At 46.4% G+C, this 19,527-nt stretch overlaps 2 protein-coding genes across 2 annotated transcripts; one reads left to right on the top strand and one right to left on the bottom strand.

Moving 5' to 3' along the window:
* The first annotated feature begins 7,886 nt into the window (after window positions 1–7,886).
* ETFBKMT (electron transfer flavoprotein subunit beta lysine methyltransferase) lies at window positions 7,887–10,667 on the top strand. The gene is made up of 3 exons (XM_075276465.1): window positions 7,887–8,135; window positions 8,500–8,630; window positions 10,083–10,667. Exons 1-3 carry the CDS (start codon window positions 7,894–7,896, stop codon window positions 10,433–10,435), a joined length of 726 nt encoding a protein of 241 aa, XP_075132566.1. The 5' UTR covers window positions 7,887–7,893; the 3' UTR covers window positions 10,436–10,667.
* A 557-nt stretch (window positions 10,668–11,224) lies between these two features.
* AMN1 (antagonist of mitotic exit network 1 homolog) lies at window positions 11,225–18,554 on the bottom strand. Its single transcript, XM_075276464.1, has 7 exons — window positions 18,485–18,554; window positions 16,250–16,382; window positions 15,743–15,890; window positions 13,921–14,138; window positions 13,765–13,821; window positions 13,336–13,447; window positions 11,225–12,090 (listed from the first exon to the last, which is right to left on the bottom strand). Exons 1-7 carry the CDS (start codon window positions 18,520–18,522, stop codon window positions 12,020–12,022), a joined length of 777 nt encoding a protein of 258 aa, XP_075132565.1. The 5' UTR covers window positions 18,523–18,554; the 3' UTR covers window positions 11,225–12,019.
* Window positions 18,555–19,527: the final 973 nt, after the last annotated feature.

Below are 19,527 nucleotides of genomic sequence, written 5' to 3'. Positions count from 1 at the left end.
GGTTTCCCCCTCTCCCTTGCTTGCTCCTATTAACCTAAAAAGTTGCACATAACTCATGTTATTTCTTAAGAAGAAATTTGCACACTCCATAGGTTCTGAGACTCAAAAAGTTTGGGGTTGAAATTGGAAGTTTAACGATCCAGACTTTGATGCCACGACTGGTGGAGAATTTTACGGTGACTCGTGCACAAAAGCGTAAGAACTTACGGGTGTAGGGACACTACATGGAAAACTCTATATAAAAAAAAAAGGGGCTATCATCAACTCCAGTTCATTGCATCCTTTAGCAGGCATCTCTCCATTAAGGCTCCGTTCCCACGGAGTAACGCGCCGCTCATTTAGACACGTAAACAGGTGTCAGAGCGAGGCGCTTCAAAACAGATCCCATTGACTTCAACGGGTGCCGGCTTATGTTCGCTACACATTGAAATCAATGGAAGGCTTTATAACCCATTAAGTTCAATGGGTAGCGCACATAGGCCGGCACCCATTGAAGTGAATGGGATCTGTTTTGAAGCGCCTCGCTCTGACACGTGTTTACGTGTCTAAATGAGCTGCGCGTTACTCCGTGGGAACGGAACCTAAGTCCGCTGCAGTTGGAGTTTTTTTCTGTAGCCCTCACCATTCATAAGTAACCAGTGCAGTTCGTTTTGGTGCATGATATGTTAGATAGGCTCTATACTGGTAATTGGGTAGTATCAGACAGGAGTAGGCAAGGAGGTGGTATTTTGAACTCTCTGTCACTATTCAGTCAGAGGTGTACAGTGTTTGACACCGTCCACTTGACAGTAAACATCATAATTAGCATATTGGGCACCAAAACTAACGGCGCTGATTGCTCGGGAACGGTGTGGATTAAAGCATAAATTTCAACTACCCAAGAATCAGTGAAATAGCACTTATTAAAAGATGGAAATGGAGGTGAAAGGCCACGTTTTAAGTTCTACTTTTGCCTGGAAGTGGGGATATGCTTTTAGCATTACTGGTACCCTGAGTCATGCACAAGTGGAGTATCTGGTTGTGGGCTAAAATATAGATTGTGAGTGTTGAGGATAACGCTACACAAACTCAGTCTGCACTGTGGGATGCCATAGACATCTTACGGGGTTTTTTTACACTGGGAAGTTGCAAGGTAGGCTCCAGTGTACGCAGCAAGTCTTGGGCCTTGTTCACATATCAGTGCTTTGGTCCATGTTTGTAAGAATGGGTTCAAATCTGCGCTGGACTCCCTTGACATCGACTACCTAAAATCGCTTGACGAAAAAGTGCTACAAGTCTGACATTTTCATCTGGTGGTTTCAGTTTAAGACAATAGACACCCAATGGATCCCATTATGATAAACTGAGTCTATCAAGCACCATGGTTACAGCAAAATGGTGAGTCTTCACGGATCCTGGAAGAGTGAGCATATCTCTCAGATCCAGCAGAATGCTTCTATTCCTAGTCCTATTCTACGTTGCTAGGCACTTTATGTGCTGGTCATGTCATAAGAAGGGGGTGTGGCCATCACATTTTGCACCCAAATCACAAAAATGGATGTGCTGTGCCCTAAAAAAGGTGTAGCAGCCATAAAAGCATCAGTAAAGGGGGCATGGCCACAAAAAAAAAATAAAAAAATCAACATTTCTCCCATTGAAATGAATGGGAGCAAGAGCATGTCTGCAGCTGCCTTCACAATGGGGGTAAGTCACCCCAGTTCTCAGGATCAGGGGGGTCTCAGCAGTCAGACCCACTGATCAGCAATTTAAATATCCTCTGTCTATAAAGGGGCATAACCCCTTTAACCCTTAAGTTTTATCATGGTGTCTATCATACACATATCATTAGGATAGACACCATGATAGTACTTAAGGGTTAAGAACTTTACTTATTTTCGAGCGAAGGCTGAGACTCTGGGTGCTGAAGCTGAGATAGAATACACACTCGACATTTGAGAAAATTACCCATTGGCCACAATTTTACAGTTACATGTCACATGCTATTTCTACATTGGAAATAATTGCAGCCTTGGGCAGGTTCACACTTCAGGACTCTGTCAGGATTTAGACACAGAATTCACATCTAAATCCTGGCAGAATCGGCTGAGCCTCCAGCAGGGTACATATGAATGGGGCATTGTGTCCTATTCATGTGTCCTGGAAACAATCCGTGCAGAATAATGAGCGCTCTGTGTGCACTATAGCCGCAGATTCCACACGGAAAGACCATGGATTAAGCTGCATTGAATTGCCATGGGGATAATCTATTTGTGGATCTCATGGGCAATTCTGAACAGTAATCCAAAATTCAGCTTCAGATTTCTGCCGCAGATTTAGTTGACTAAATCTCTCGAAGTGTTTGACCTTAATATTTATACATTGTTTAGTACAATCCCAATAAGTTGTGTTCTGGTACTGTATCTATGTATTATTCTGGGTTTTGATACCATACCTGTTTTGGTTCTGGTACTGTACTTACACAGTAAGGCTAAATGCACACAAATGTGGTTGAACGGCACATGGATGATGTCCGTGCCTCCAAGAACTCATTTACTTCAGTGAGCCCAGGCTGCAAAATGGACAGGAATAAACCTGTCCTGACTTTTTTCCCTGGACTAATGGCCCCATACATGTGCCTGTGATAATACACAACTGTGTATATGGGGCCATAGAAAATAATGGGTAACCTTAATATGCCCCTGTATATCTATGAACCTTCCTGGACCCAGCAAGTCTGTCCCAGATATCAAGCTCTGTCCCACAGTGCACCTCTCCTAGAGAAGTTACAGACGGTCTTGACTTTTAATCCACAGCCCTCCCGTGGTCCAAACCCAAAGCAACAAGTCAAATCAGAATCATCTACACAATGCTAAGAGTATCTTTGTAGAGATGAAATGTGATAGAACATACAAAAATGTTTGTTTTCTATTAGGCCTCATACACACACCCAAGTGTGCAGGCCGACGGGGGTCTGATTTCTTTTAACAGAATGATTCCAAGTGTCATTGACGTACCTTATGTCCTCCACTGATTTCAACGGGCGAGCTCTGTTCCTATTTCACAGAGCAGGATAGGACCTGCTGTAACAGAGCATAGGACTCCCCCTCGCTTCTGGCTGTATACTCTGTCATGTGTATGAGGCCTTAAATAATTGCTGAATTTGACAGAAAAAATTCAATCCTAATAATGAACACAATTCAGTTTTTGTGCTCCATCTCCTGCACATAGCATTCAACAGAGGGGGGGAAGTTGGGTATATGTGGGTTGGGAAGGAGTGGGCATGTCGTATTTGTTGTCCCTTTCCATTATTAAAAGTTGGACAGTATCGTGAGGATGCTCTGCATAGTCTCCATGACTCCAAAGGTGCATTCCACAAAGTGTCCTGCCTGCTTCAGCTTGTGGTAGGAGACTTTCCTTTGTGATAGGAGACTTTCCTCTGGGCATCCAGTTTCTTATACTGAAATCATGAAAAAGCCTAATCCGATACCATGACAAAGAGGTCTGGATGTGTCGGACCCAGAAGAGTCACCTGGTCTACCAATGACAGCATCTTTAATCACAATGTACTGTATTTTGCATTGGTTTAAGTAGCGACAACTGAACGAGCTGAAGAAAGCAGCCCAACACTGACTGAAAGCCTGCTGCAACTTCCAACCAAATTTCCTGGGTCAGACTTGGCAACACAACAGGCTGTAAATACTTCCAGATCACATGGCATGAGCTCCTCAATCCTCAGTGGTAGATATACGTACCTGGAGCTAGAGATAGAGAGATGCATAACCTATTCCAGTTGCCCAGAATCAGAAAACTGCTGGACCTCCCTGTAGAGGTGATCTTCATGTGTACACATTTATGGTTGAAACGCTGACATTGGCATCTGAGAAAAAGATGGAAAAGTCTCTGGATATCTGAAAAGAATAATTACTTATTTATAATGTGCCACATACCTTTATTTATTAAGGCGTTTTGTATGCCAATCTTATTTACCTGACTAGGGCGAGATACAGCTGAATTAAGAGGCCCAGCCTCTTCCTACACTTCTCTGCCCTGCTTGCCTTAGTCACTACCTACGATGCTCATTTTTGTATAAAGGTGCCATGCCATAAAGATGTGCCATGAATACTCCCAACTAAACCAGTTTTCTGACATAGAGGTTCTCAGGTATTAACAAAATGCATCCTCACCATGTGTCTGTACATTGGCCAGATTTCCCAGCCCGAATCCAGTCAGGAGACTGGAACACCTTGCACCATAGTGATCTATGAAGCCGGGAGACCTTGTCTCATCTCAACTCTTATCTCCATGCTATACATGGAGGTGACAATGAAGCCACAGGCAGGCAGGGACGCAACGCCCAAAATGCCATCCAGTCCTGCTGGATTTGGAGTAATGATGTCACTAGTAATACGTCACTAGCACTCAATATGTGATCAATAATGCCAATGATTGGCCGCAGCGGTCACCTGAGCCACTTCACGTCTGGCCCGGCCAATGCCTGAATTGGAAATGTGTGACCTGATAACAAAATAGAACACCAGGTGTAGGTGAGTATTGTGATCGTTTTGCCTGGAGTCCCATGTAATGTTTAGTTTGTTCTTTTGTACCTCTGATGGACTAAGGCTAGGGCTACATGATGACTAAGACCACGCCTAAAGATTCGCAGGTTGCCATGTGACTCTTTCACTAATGTTAGGCGGCGTTCATACTACTCTTGGATGTCTGTTATGAAAGAGTCTGTTAAAGAAAAATTGGGCGCCTATCACAATGGATGCTAACTGATGTCATCAATAGAATCACGTAGTGTCTGTTTTTTTGTTTTTGTTTTTTTTTTGCTTTTTGGGCATGTGAAGACAAAAATGGACAGTAATAACGGACCATCATCCATACCGGTGGCGTAACTAGGAATGATGGGGCCGCCCGAACGACGCCCCCAACCAACCCCCCCAGAAGTATAATAATAGTGTTTCTGGGGCGCGGGGCATCACATACCAATCCCAGCCCCTGCCAGGATCGGTAAGTAAATAGGGCCCATTACAGTCTTGAGTAACTCCAACCGGTAACATCCTATTAAAGAAAAAAAAACAACGCAGCGGTAGCGGCTGTCGCCGGGTCCCTAATATCCCAGACCCTGTGGCAGCTGCTACAGCTGCAATTCCAATAGTTACACCCCTGGACCATACGTTACCGCCTAATAACGATAGACATCGATGTCGAAAAAAGAACAGTAGATCAAATCGAATTGAAATCAATGGGAATATTAAGTTATTACTAATGGTAGTGTGAATGCTGCCCAGATTCACACTTGCGTTCGGTGTGTCCGCTTAAAAAAGCAGTTACCCGTTGACCCCATAGACTATAATGGGGTGCGGCAAGTTTCCGCCCGAAATCATACCTCCCAACCGTCCCGATTTCCGCAGGACATTCACGATTCCGGTGACGTGTCCCGCAGTCCCGGTTGGAGGGAGGTATGTCCCGATTTCAACTCAGATCTGAGTTGAACACATACGTGGCTGAAACAAGGAGCTGACACAGTGCAGCTCCTTGCTTTGCCGCCCCCTGGCTGTGTAGACGCGATGTGATGACGTCACATCGCGTCTACAACTGTGTGCGAGAGAGAGCGGCGAGGGAACGAGGAGAAGGTAAGTGTAATGTGTACACTGAGGTGGAACGTGAAACTGGGGGCAGATGAAGGAGAGGACGGCATGACAGAGATGGGGACATGAATCTGGGGGCAGAGATGGAGGGACATGAATCTGGGGGCAGAGATGTGGAGACATGAATCTGGGGGCAGAGATGGAGGGGACATGAATCTGGGGGCAGAGATGGAGGGACATGAATCTGGGGGCAGAGATGGAAGGGACATGAATCTGGGGCAGAGATGGAGGGGACATGAATCTGGGGGCAGAGATGGAGGGGACATGAATCTGGGGGCAGAGATGTGGGGACATGAATCTGGGGGAAGAGATGGGGACATGAATCTGGGGGCAGAGATGGGGGACATGAATCTGGGGGCAGAGATGGAGGGGGGACATGAATCTGGGGGCAGAGATGGAGGGGACATGAATCTGGGGGCAGAGATGGAGGGACATGAATCTGGGGGCAGAGATGGAGGGGACATGAATCTGGGGGCAGAGATGTGGAGACATGAATCTGGGGGCAGAGATGGAGGGGACATGAATCTGGGGGCAGAGATGGAGGGACATGAATCTGGGGGCAGAGATGGAAGGGACATGAATCTGGGGCAGAGATGGAGGGGGGACATGAATCTGGGGGCAGAGATGGAGGGGACATGAATCTGGGGGCAGAGATGTGGGACATGAATTTGGGGGCAGAGATGGAAGGGACATGAATCTGGGGCAGAGATGGAGGGGGGACATGAATCTGGGGGCAGAGATGTGGGGACATGAATCTGGGGGCAGAGATGGGGGACATGAATCTGGGGGCAGAGATGGGGGACATGAATCTGGGGGCAGAGATGGAGGGGGGACATGAATCTGTTGGCAGAGATGGGGGACATGAATCTGGGGGCAGAGATGGAAGGACATGAATCTGGGGGCAGAGATGGAGGGGACATGAATCTGGGGGCAGAGATGGAGGGACATGAATCTGGGGCAGAGATGGAGGGGACATGAATCTGGGGGCAGAGATGGAGGGACATGAATCTGGGGGCAGAGATGTGGGGACATGAATCTGGGGGCAGAGATGGAGGGGGGGCATGAATCTGTGGGCAGAGATGGGGACATGAATCTGGGGGCAGAGATGGGGGACATGAATCTGGGGACAGAGATGGGGGACATGAATATGGGGACAGAGATGGAGGGATATGAATCTGGGCAGAGATGGAGGGGACATGAAACTGGGGGCAGAGATGGAGGGGACATGAATCTGGGGGCAGAGATGGAGGGGACATGAAACTGGGGGCAGAGATGGGGAGAAATGAATCTGGGCAGAGATGGAGGGGACATGAAACTGGGGGCAGAGATGGAGGGGACATGAATCTGGGGGCAGAGATGGAGGGGACATGAATCTGGGGGTAGAGATGGAGGGGACATGAAACTGGGGGCAGGGATGGGGGGACATGAATCTGGGCAGAGATGGAGGGGACATGAATCTGGGGGCAGAGATGGAGGGACATGAATCTGGGGGCAGAGATGGAGGGGGGACATGAAATTTACGGGTGACTGTAGGAGGATTATACTGTGTGGGGGCACATGAAAAATTAAGGAGAATGGGCGGAGTCAACACAAAAGTGGGCGGGGATAAATTTGCCGCAGCGCGCAAGGGCGCCGCACATTTTGTCCCTCTTTCGGTTCTTCAAAAGTTGGGAGGTATGCCCGAAATGGGCGAAAAACACAGAAAGAATAGCGCAGCTTGCGGTGCTTTTTTATTCACATTTTTAAAAGCGGGTTTGGGGACGGCAACAGAGTTGAAGCGCTGGAGAAAACCAAGCCTGAGTCACGTTACGACCCCTCTGGGACGCCGCAACCACAACTTCTAGATGTAAAAGGCTCGAGCAGCGTTCCAATAGACGTCACGGTCGTGGCACCGTAGGGGGCGCTATGAGACTACATTCACTGACATTAGTTTAAGATTTGGTCATGGACATCGTCGCCCAATAGCCCTAGCACAAATAATATGGCCCCCGTCTCAGCAAAGTATCTCCTGAAGTAAAAAATGTCAGTAAAGCATGTACAGACCCCAGAGACATCACAACTACCCCCCACCACCGACAATATACCCCCCAGCATCAATACCAACCCCTCGTTAACCTCTCAGCTACCACAGACCCCTCTGTGAGGTAATTCAAGATACCAACGCGACGAGATCACTAACGAGTTAAAAATAGCCACCGTCACGTGACCTGGCCGCGTCACGTGCCTCTGACGTCACCTCCCCCTCCCCTCGCCGGTGACCATGCTGTGGCTGCTCTGCAGGTCTCTGCTCCGTCCACATACAGGAAAAGCGCTGCACAGCGCCACCTACCTGCAGAGCTTCATACTGCACAACACCGAGGTGGTAACAGATCACCTGACCCCGGAGATTAAATTACTCCTGCTCACCCCACGGGGTAAATACTGGCACCTCCGCCCCGAGCACTGGCCCTATGGAGAGCCCTTCTGGGCTATATACTGGCCGGGGGGGCAGGCGCTGGCCAGGTGAGAATTGGGGGGGGTGCGCCCTCTTGTGGCCAAAATTGGGAACGACACCTTAGTTCTAGTTTATTGATATTTAGTGGTAATTATAATTAATATTTCATTAATTATTATTATTATTATTATTATTATACTGTTGTATAGAAGCTGAATGAATCAGAATGTAGGGGAGTTATGGGAATGTATTATACAGCAATGCGCCCCCTTGTGGCTGCATGGAGGAATGACATAGTGGGAAATGGCTGGTCTACATGGCCGCCATCTCATCGGAGATTTTAACCCCGTCATGTGATGAACGCCACGTAATAATGTCACTCTTAGTATTTGCAGTAAGGGTTAATTCGCTTTTCTTACGGTCTCCTTGCAGGTACTTCTTGGATAATCCAGATGTCGTACGACACAGACACGTTCTAGATCTCGGGAGTGGTTGTGGGGCCGTAGCCATCGCTGCCAAAATGAAAGGAGCCTCTTATGTCGTAGCCAATGATATTGACCCAGGTGAGGGGGAACGGGCGTGGAATCGGGGGGGGGGGGGGGGGGGGGGCATCCGGGCAGCCACCACACACGAGAGAGTCCAGATGTGAAAAAGCTGTTACCTAAGGCAACCTACGGACCCCACAGACTATAATGGGGTCCATGTGGTTTCCGCACGAAACATGCAGAGAGAAAAGTGCTCCACCTGTTCCGTGCAGAAACCACATGGACCCCATTATAGTCTATGGGTTCGACGGGTTTCCCAGGTAACTGCTTTTTATGTGCCGACAGAGGCAGTGTGGTGGTCTTGGCAATGTTACGCTGGAAATCTTGTGTCCTGGCATCATGTGGAGGAGCCTTTGACATTTACCGTCTACCTAGACATTGTACAGACCAAGTGCCCCTCTTCATGGCTGTGCTGCCCCTAATGGCAGTGATTAGGATAATGCCCCTGGCAAATGGGACAGTTAGAGGAACATGACAACGAGAACACACATATATACATACACAATATACATATTATATACAGTACATCTATCTCCTATCTATCTATCTATCTATCTATCTATCTATCTATCTATCTAATATCTATCTATCTATCTATCTATCATCTATCTATCTATCTATCTATCTATCTATCTATCATCTATCTATCTCCTATCTATCTATCTATCTATCTATCTATCTTCTATCTATCTATCTCCTATCTATCTATCTATCTATCTATCTATCTATCTCCTATCTATCTATCGCCTATCTATCTATCTATCTATCTATCTCCTATCTATCTATCTATCTATCTATCTATCTATCTATCTATCTCCTATCTATCTATCTCCTATCTATCTATCTATCTATCTATCTATCTATCTATCTATCTCCTATCTATCTATCTATCTATCTATCTATCTCCTATCTATCGCCTATCTATCTATCTATCTATCTATCTATCTATCTATCTATCTCCTATCTATCTATCTATCTATATTCTATCTATCTATCTATCTATCTATCTATCTATCTATCTCCTATCTATCTATCTATCTATCTATCTATCTATCTATCTATCTAGCTCCTATCTATCTATCTATCTATCTCCTATCTATCTATCTCCTATCTATCTATCGCCTATCTATCTATCTATCGCCTATCTATCTATCTATCTATCTATCTATCTATCTATCTATCTCCTATCTATCTATCTATCCTTCTATCTATCTATCTCCTATCTATCTATCTCCTATCTATCTATCGCCTATCTATCTATCTATCTATCTATCTATCTATCTATCTATCGCCTATCTATCTATCTATCTCCTATCTATCTATCTATCTATCTATCTATCTACTGAATGGTATATGCTTCCAATCCTGCTGACCTTATGCTACAAGTTATCCCATCTCCTGTAGGTGGCGTACTACTTCACCATAATAGATTTCCTTACATTTTCTGTAAATCTCGCCTCTCCTCTTCAGTTGCAGGTTTGGCGTTCAGTCTGAATTGTCGCCTAAATGGAACAGACCATTTTCCCTTTCACCCGGAGAATATGATAGGTGAGGCCCCGGCCCGCTGGGATCTGATTGTCCTGGGTGACATGTTTTATGACGAGCAGTTGGCCGATTCTCTCCACCGGTGGCTCAGACATTGTATGGAGCGGCACGGCACCACAGTGCTTATCGGAGACCCGGGGCGAGGGCATTTTTTGGGGCACTCCATACAAAGAGAGCTGCGGAAAGTGGCCGAATATTCCTTACCAGAGTCGACTAAGCAGGAGAACTATGGGCTGAGCACCAGTGCGGTCTGGAGATACGAGCCTGGATGTGTATGATAATCCAGTGTCCGCCATTATGCCTGAGCTTATTCAGAGGGACCATCACATAGAAGCCATGATGTCCTATCAACATCTCCGAAAAGTCACAATAGCGCCCTCCATCTACCTGACAGCTTCTTGGTTCTGCAGGAAAGTGTCATGTGACTCCAGCTGGCTTTGCTGATAGGCTAAGAGGACTTACAGAGGGGAGGAGCATATATAATAAACTATGTTACTGTAGATTATGGAATTTGAGGGTAGGTATATTTTTACAATATTTTTTAATCCAATGCCTCAAGAATAAAATCTATAAACATATGCAAATAGAAAATCTTGTGTAATGAAGATGTCGTTTTGTGTATACAGCTTCAGTGCAGAGCTATGTGTCTCTTGGTTGCAGACGAACCCAATGTAGTCAGATGTTTTTAGTCGTGCGAGTGATTAGTTGGGTATAGTTTAGTATGGCACAAGTGAAAAACGGCCTAGGACGGGCATGGCTAGTGAAGATGGACTAAGGCTGGTGATATATACGTGCATTAAAGGGGTTTCTCTAGGTCATCAACTTAAGATCAGTGGGCTCCGACATCTGGGACACTCACAGTTCAGTCCCATTCAAGTGAATGAGATTAGGTGCAATACTAAGCACAGCCACTATACATTGTGTGGCGCTGTGCTTGGTAAGTAATGAAGAAAATAGCTGATTGCCAGGGCTCCTGGATGTCGGATCCGCTCCACCCCCTTTCAAATCCTGGCTTCGCTGTTCCCAAGAAAAACAACCACATATAACCGATACAACACTGAACCAATCTCACTTTTGTTTAAAGACAATGGAGTGATACAAATCTAGCAACAAAATACAAAACAAGTGCAAGTTTTGACATTTTTCTCTGCACTACCTGCCGCCACCACAAGAGGGAGCCCAATGCATGCAGCTCATAGGTTGGACTCAATAATAATCATAAAGTATGCAGTGAGCTCCCTCTGGTGGTGACTGCAGGCAGTTAAAATGTAGTTATTTACCTCTATCTATGCAGTGGATTTGGAGCTCTGTGTCAGGAAAACTAAACTCTGACCTATAAATAGAAAGAAATTAATCTGTACAGGATGGTGAACCTTAAGACTGAATGTGAAGAGTCCCTTTAAGTCCAAAATTGGGGGGAAATATTTGCAAGTTACACAGTACTGGGTATCTGCACGGTAAGGCAAGCCTTGTGTGGACCATGAACACCTGTAGAACTACAAAGACCAGCAAATAATCAATGATAAGAAATAACAAAACATGACTGATATACATGGAACTCCTGTAATCCGGAATCCAATAGTGCAACTATGTCTGATAATCCGGAATGTCTGATATCGGCCGAAGTACACAGAATAGAAGGACCCCGCCGGTATCAAAATGGGGCCCTCCATGGTCATGCTGAGTTTCACACCGAGGAACTTGTATTCACTTCAATAGAGCTGAGTTGCAATACCAGACATGACCTACGGACAGGGGTGGCGCTGTTTTGGGATAAAAGCGACCATGTATTTCTAATCTCTTTAAGAGCACAGATGTGGAAGGTAAGTTCTTATGCGAGCGGTCCCCAGAGCTGACGCTCATTACACAGTCCATGTGACCTGCTTCAGCTTCTTCGATCCCAGTATTTGTTCTATGGCGATCATCGAACGTTCTGGAAAAGGAGAGGAAACGCATCAAGAACGTAAAACACACCAACCATTGTCTTGCTAACATCGACATGATAAAATGTGACAACCAATATGGCCGCCATTACTGCACTGCTCACCCAGCTTTCCCAGGATCCTCATCATTTAGCAGAGATACATGAGCTGCCTCTATTGTTGGATCAACAGACACCGCTCGCATTCAGGAGCCTGGGAAAGCTGAGTGTTGTAATGGCCGCCATATTAGCTTGCCTTGAAATAAGGCATGTATGGCTAAATAGTATATAGTATATAGCTGATAGGTGGGGTGTCAACTATTTAGACAAAGGGGGGGGCCGAATTCCATGGATAGGCCATAAACACTTCATTGGGCGCCTTCTCCTCTAATCTTAAGGATCAGATTGACCAGAACTAAGTAAACCTGTCCTTGTCGCCCAATCACAGCACAGCTTTCATTTCCCAAGCACAGGCTATGACATGAAAGCTGCGCCGCTATTGGCTGCCACAGTTTTACAAAGCTTCTCTGTGGGTTTTCAGGGGGTTAAACCGAAATCTCCTTGAGTGTTTCCCATGAAACCTCCTCGTCTTCGTCCTTGAGTCTCACGCTCGCCGCTTTCCTAATCTCGCTTTTTTTTTTGTAGGGGCTTCGTGTCCGCGCCAAAGTTATTCATTGTTGTCTATTGCAGAATTAACCCTGTAGCTGCCAGATGGTTTTCACTGCCACGCGTTCTCTATGCTTTCACGTTATGCCTCGTCTACAACTGAAGGGGGCGCCGCGCCCTTGGTCGGAGTAGATTTATAATCGTAAATCGCAACTCAGTTAGATTTCCTGTTACTATGGAGGGCTCGGGAATGGGTTAAAAAATGACAAGAAGTGACGCGCACCTTATTGACCCCCCACCCCTTGGAGCAAATCCACGTGCATGTATGACGTCATCATCACGGGTAATTGTATAGGGTACTGTATAGAGCGCCATACGTGTACGCAGGGGGAAACCCCAAAGATATGGGGGGTAGGGGGGCCCGTAACCATATATATAGACCATTACCTACTGCGTTATTTCAATAGGTAACGGCCAATTTGGATTACAAGGGATGTCCGATTCCTTCGTGTTAGTGATCCATCATCAGTGGGGTCCGAAACAACCGTTTTAGGGGGATCCTAACAGAGACATGTCAGGAGAGCTACGGGGACCTCCCCGATACTGACGTACGCCATCTTCCTTTTCCAGACACCAGTCATATTGGCTGACCTGTGACTTGTGGGCATCCATGAAACAGCAGTATGTAGATATTTGGGCAGCAGGTCAAAATGGCTTCCACCGAGTCGTCCGTCACGTGCAAGCAACGATCTATGTGGATTTCCTGCGAAGAATAATGGAAGGCCATATATACAATACAGATTCTGATGCAGTCCCTTAGGGTATGTTCACACTGAGGAATTTGGAGCTGATTTTAAGGCAAAGTCCACCTCAACATCAGCTCCAATGGGAGACAGAGACGGAAAAACCTTTTTTCGCTACTAGTTCCGCATGGATGGGTTTTGGCGAGGAATCCATGGTGAAAAACCGTCTCAAATTCCTCCCCTTAAGGGGGCATTCCTATCTTATAAAGTGATGTCTCATCTCCTCTGGGACCACCGCCAATTCCCCGATATAGCAATGGTAATTTTTTCACTGTACCTTTATATTCTTTGAACATTTGCCGGATACAAGGGCAATGACGCCATCATCAGTCACCTGCAGGGGGCAATAATGACATCATAGTCACAGATAACGTCATGTCTGTAGTCAGCGACTAAGTCGTACAGAGCATTTGGTCTATGTAATAGGTCTTACCTGGGTAGCGGACAAGTCCACACTGTGCAGATAAGGACAGTTCTGCCCCAGGGCCTGCAGCGAGACGTCACTGACCAGGGGGCAACCGCTCAGATTGACAATCTGCAATAGGGGGCAATTCAGCGAGAGAGCCTGGACTCCGGCGTCGGTCAGGTTGCGACATTTTTTAAGAGTGATTTCGTGGAGGTAAGGACAGGACTGGGCAACAAGCGTGATTCCTGGAGGGAGATGTGACAGTGGTCATGATGTGACAGCATGTGTATACCACTAGGGGGCGCTCCCTGCACATAGACATGTATAAACCTGTAGGCAGATTCAAGTAAGCAGAACCTCTGTATTGCAGTATATTGTATATTACCGCAGATGTGAATTAGCATAGGATAGGTCATCAATTATTAACCCTGGAAAACCCATTTAATAACAGGGGCCGCTTCTATTCCTGCTGCGATGCAGCACCGTACTGTTAACTATATACCGACCAATAGTACAGGACTGTGCGGGGAGGGGTTATGATCCAAAATAATCTTGAGGGGATTAAAAACACAAGAAGAACGTTGGCAAAAATTCCAAAAAATCAAGACAGAACATGAAATGTGAATCAGGATGTTCGGATTGTCTTAAGGTCTGGGATTTTTTTATTCCTGTTGTAACACAGTAACATGCCTGAAACTGCGGTATGACGGCGACACACCGGCCTTGCCCTCAGCTCACCTAATAAATTAGAGCAGGCGCCAAATAATCGGGCGCTGTTCTTCTGAAGTGCGGATTACCCGAGGTTTGGATAATACAGACTGCATCCAAAAATATTTAAAGGGATAGACATCCTTCAATCGAATGTCACTGAGCTGCTATACAAGACACAGCCACTATGCTGTGTATGGCGCACTATAAAGAAATGAGGCCACAGAATTACAATGCTTTCGGTGGGGTCCTGGGTGTTAGACCTCCTCCGGTCTAATATTGATGACAAAATCTCAGCATACCCCTTTAAAGAGGACCTTTCACATCCTCCACCTCTTTGCATCCTTCAGTAGGAACCAATCTGCTGATTCTGTTGCAGTTGGAATTTTTTCTCTAGCCCTCACTGTTCCTGAGAAATGAGTGCTGTTATTTTCAGTATAATTCGGCGCTCTACTATCAGGTGGGCGGTCCTGGGCTGGAGAAGATAGTCTGAGACCCGCCCACCTAAGAGGAGAGTATATTGGTACCAAAACTAATAACACCAATTGCTCAGTAACGGTGAGGGCTAGAGAAAAAATTCCAACTGCAATGGAATCTGTGGAGCACCGACTATTGAAAGATAAGGACTAAAAAAAAGATAAAGACTTGAAAAAAAAAAGAGGCTTTGTCTAAAAAAGCAAAATCACATCCACTTTGCTGGCGCTGTAAAATACTGTGGGGTTTTTTTTTGGGGGGGAGGGGGTACACTGTGTTTCTGCTTGGAGCCCTAGCCTAGGGGTATGTTCACACAGAGGAATTAGGAGCTGATTTTGAGGCAGATTCTGCCACCAAATGAGTTCCAAATTCTGCCTGATTTCAGCCTCCAGTCATTTCAAATGGAGACTTTGCAGAATTTTACACAAAATTTGCAAATTTTGCGGCAGATTTGGAAAAATTTTGCCTGTGAATTTCTGAAGCAGAATTTTTAAGCTTCTACAAATTTCACCAAGTGAGCCATGTTAGGTTACGTTCACTTCCTATGCAGTGATACAGTGAAATCCCTATAATCCAGAACGCTCCGCACTCAACTTTTCCAGAATCAGAAAGGACCAAATGGAAATTTTGACCACCTTGACATCAGAGGGCGACATTAGGACTTTACCTTCAGAAGTGACTGAGGTTCTCTCCTCGCCTTTGCTGGAGTTTAGGTTTATTTTCTTCAGTTGCCGGCAGCGGGATATCAGTCGCAGGGCGTTGTCGGACACGTCACAGTCACGGAGGTCGAGTTTTTTCACAGATGGATGCAGGACCTGCGAGGGATTCAACGTGTCAGTGCAATATGGTGGTACAGAAACTGAAAATATGGCAGTGACAGGCATTGGGGTGCTAGATGTTAGAATAAGGGCCCTATTAGCAGTGGCGTAACTACCGGGGTAGCGGCTGCCACAGGGCCCGGGACATTAGGGGCCTGGCGACAGCCGCTACCGCCGCGTTTTTTTTTATTTTCTTAATAGGATTATCTCCAAACGGTAATGGCCCCTATTTACTACCGATCCTGGCAGGGGCCGGGATCGGTGACGCCACGGGCCCCACAAACACTATTATTAAACTCGGGGGTCTGTACCACTTTATATTCTTGGCCCCTAACATCACTCTTTGATTCCCTTACCTGTCCAATGTTGGAGTCTGTGAGAAGTCCCTGTACACACAGTAGTGTTATCAGCTTGTCCTTGAGATTTGGGGGCAGAGGTTCTATATCTGACTCATAGCGGGAGAGGTTTTGGGATAAGCAGACAAGGCACCTACCAATACAAAACACATACGAGACAATACATTCTGCATCGTCTGCAGACTTGGCAACAGTCCCAGACCACAAGTACCCAGAAAATAAGCAAGTTTAGTGAGTGTAATCCACACCGAATGTGACAAGGCTTAAAATGTCCCAAAAAACTGCATTGGATGAATTTGTCCTTAAAGGCAGTTCATCACTAGAACCCAGCGTATCACTCCAACCCTACAAATAGAGAGGTTGGGGTCACCCAAATCCAACAGTGTTTTCCCCTTGTGAATCGCCGCCTCCGTTTGTGAGATATCACACATAAATGAGCGCGTTGAAGCAATGGCGGCCTCCTTGTTACTCTAAGAAGCTCATTTGCATCTAAACAAAAAGAGGATATCTTGGCAATGGAGACACCGATTCCCAAGGGGGAAGAAACGTTTGATTCAGGAGACCCTAACCCCTCTATCTGCGCTGGGTTAATATTCTGGGTGTTGGTGGCAGACTCCCTTTAAAATGACCCTATTAACTTCCCATTTTTACGATGTGTTTTGTTGTCAAAAATTGACGGCCCATCTTATGGATAAGAGATCAGGTTTGAAAAGTTGGATTACACTTTAAAGAGGAATGCGCTGAATTTTGTGCCCCGGGGTTGGAGATATCAGTGGCGTTATAATGACACCGATCTCTGCCCACTGTCAGAAGGGTGTTCTTGATAGTCTAGCTGGGCTGTGAGGAACACCCCCTGACAGTACTCGTCCATAGCCCTGTACGATCAGAGGGGGCGCTCTTTACCTCCCAGCGATGACGCTAAGCGGTGAGGAACGCCCCCCTGACTGTCTTCTTCCATAGACTAGTACTAGGGGTCGTTCCTCACAGCTTAGTGTCAACGCTGGACGGTAAAGAATGCCCCCTCTGACCGTACAGGGCTATGGCGGAGTACTGTTGGGGGGGGCAGAGATCGGTAACTGCACCGATATCTCCAGCCTCGGAGCAAATGATGGAAAAGCCGACAGTGCGCTGAATTCAGCGCATCGTCGTCGGCATATAAAACCGCATGTGCAAGAGGACATGAAAGGTCTTCTTTAAAGTGTACCTTACTCTGGAAAAGGGGAGACCTCCCAGACCCCAAGTAGACTGCACATCTCCTAGGTCCCCCATATACCCCCAACTTTCACCATTTGTGCATTACTTTTCACTCCCACTCCTTATCAAAGGCCTAGCAATCCCTACCAGGGCCCTGGAGCTGGAGGAGGCCCAAAGGGCTCTCAATATTATAATAAGACCCCAGTATTATAGATAGCACATGGTAAGATTACAAATTTTGCATTGCGACCCAAGAACTTCAGGTGGGAGTGGAAGGAAGTACGATGAGAATCTTAGGCCCCATGTACATTGGGCACTCGGGACTACAAGACACAAAGGGGCCTTATTACCATGACCGAAGAAAAACATTTGGTGTTGCCAAAGCAAAGAATGGTTGAGGGCTCGTGTGTCCTTGGGGGCTCGTCGTTCTTGTTTGGGACGTGTGGGTATGGGTGGGCGGGTGATGGGGGTGCTTAAAGGTCTTTGGGTGGGGGGTTTAATAATCTTTGAAAATCCGTTTCGTACTTTGGCCGAATTTCACAGTCTGAACCTAGTGAGGACACGGGACATATTGACTGTCCATACTATATACAGTAGAGCTATGAGAATGTAGGGACTCCGGGGGTCATAGGTCATAGGTTACAAGGAGTCCCGTCCCCCGACTAGGTTCGGACCTGGAAATCTGGCCAACGTATGTCCCCGACTTTCTGGTCTGGATTGCCCTGTGTGCATGGGGTCTTCATGTCTAGTTTGAGGACCAGCGTGGGGTCTGTATACGGGGAGGGGGGAGGGTTATATACAGGGGGAATGAACTGGGGTCTGTAAACGGGGGTCTAGTCTGGTGTCCATATTTTTAGGGGCTCGTCGGCAAACAATAAGCAGGTGACGCTTTCAAACAACTTTATTTATATCCATAGCACAGGAGCCATTGTCAAATGTAAACACACCCCTCCACCACCACCATCAGCCTCGTCGTTGGCCTGTCAGTAATACCCCATACAAGTGCCCCCTCCCTCTTGGACACCCCCAAAACCCTCTCACCTGTATACCAGAGGGTCTACCCGGCGGTGGCAGCTCATGGTTACCCCAAACAGTCAGCTGAACAGTTAGGGGCAGCCTACAAAGAACAAACCCACCTACAAGACATAACACACCGACCCCTCACTATTAGGCCCTATTCACACTTGTATGTTTTGCTCAGTATTTTACATCAGTATTTGGAAGCCAAACCAAGGCGAGAATCCAAGACATGCAGATCTTTACATCACAGTTTTGCTGTTTCGCTCCTTGTTTTGCTCTAAGACTGGCAGTTTGTAGACGATCCCTTAAGTGAAATGGCTTCTGGGAGTTGTAGTTTTCTTATGAGTTGTTGATAAACGCTCCCTCTAGTGTCTCATGGAGGAATCACCGCTTGCAGATTGCTCCACATTTCTGGGCTGTTCCTTGTACAGTTATCACTTGAGAGATTATTGTTCCCATCAAGTCTGCCCAAGACGTATTCATTGTTATTATCGCATTTCACAGTCAAATTAAAGTTTATTCAGAACCAAAAAAATCTTCCAAATCTTCTTACAAGAGGTGGCTGGCCAAAAATAACAATCCCAGCGGCCTGGTGAGAAGACAGCGGCTGCCTCATACAATGACACTTGTACACCGAGGGCTACATGGCCGCGGATCGATGTGTAATGTTGTGAAAGTAGTGTGCGACCCTGAGTATAATGTCCCCCTCCCGGTGCCCCCAGTTTAATGTCCCCCTCAAGTTGCCCCAGGGAGCTGAAGGGAGACATTAAACTGTGGGTACACCAGGAGCGGGACTTTATACTGTGGCCGCCATTGGAGGAGGACATTATAATGTGGGGTATATAATCTTAGGGTGACTATGGAGCATTATACTGTGTCGGGCACGAAGAGAAATGGATGGGAAATGGCGAATCAATGAAGAAGGTAGTGGGGCTACATTTTAAAATTCTGTCCCTCTTTCTGTCCTTTGAACGTTGGGAGATGTGCCGACAGTATAATGTCCCTCTTAATATGGGCCCACGGTGTAATGTCTCCCTTAATATGGCTCCCATAGTATAATGCCC

Source organism: Leptodactylus fuscus, chromosome 5 (genome assembly GCF_031893055.1).
Source record: "Leptodactylus fuscus isolate aLepFus1 chromosome 5, aLepFus1.hap2, whole genome shotgun sequence".
Lineage (NCBI taxonomy): Eukaryota > Metazoa > Chordata > Amphibia > Anura > Leptodactylidae > Leptodactylus > Leptodactylus fuscus.
Note: the sequence above shows the minus strand (reverse complement) of the source record. Positions and strands in the feature narration are given on the sequence as shown.

What these genes read in the sequence shown, in the direction of transcription:
- ETFBKMT (XM_075276465.1), top strand. Translation starts at nt 7,894, where the DNA reads ATGCTGTGGCTGCTCTGCAGGTCTCTGCTCCGTCCACATACAGGAAAA. An exon ending in GGGGGGCAGGCGCTGGCCAG is followed by an intron (nt 8,136 to 8,499) that starts GTGAGAATTGGG and finishes GTCTCCTTGCAG; the next exon opens with GTACTTCTTGGATAATCCAG. An exon ending in AGCCAATGATATTGACCCAG is followed by an intron (nt 8,631 to 10,082) that starts GTGAGGGGGAAC and finishes TCTCCTCTTCAG; the next exon opens with TTGCAGGTTTGGCGTTCAGT.
- AMN1 (XM_075276464.1), bottom strand. Translation starts at nt 18,522, where the DNA reads ATGAGCTGCCACCGCCGGGTAGACCCTCTGGTATACAG. An exon ending in CAGACTCCAACATTGGACAG is followed by an intron (nt 15,891 to 16,249) that starts GTAAGGGAATCA and finishes AATCCCTCGCAG; the next exon opens with GTCCTGCATCCATCTGTGAA. An exon ending in AACCTCAGTCACTTCTGAAG is followed by an intron (nt 14,139 to 15,742) that starts GTAAAGTCCTAA and finishes ATCTCCCTCCAG; the next exon opens with GAATCACGCTTGTTGCCCAG.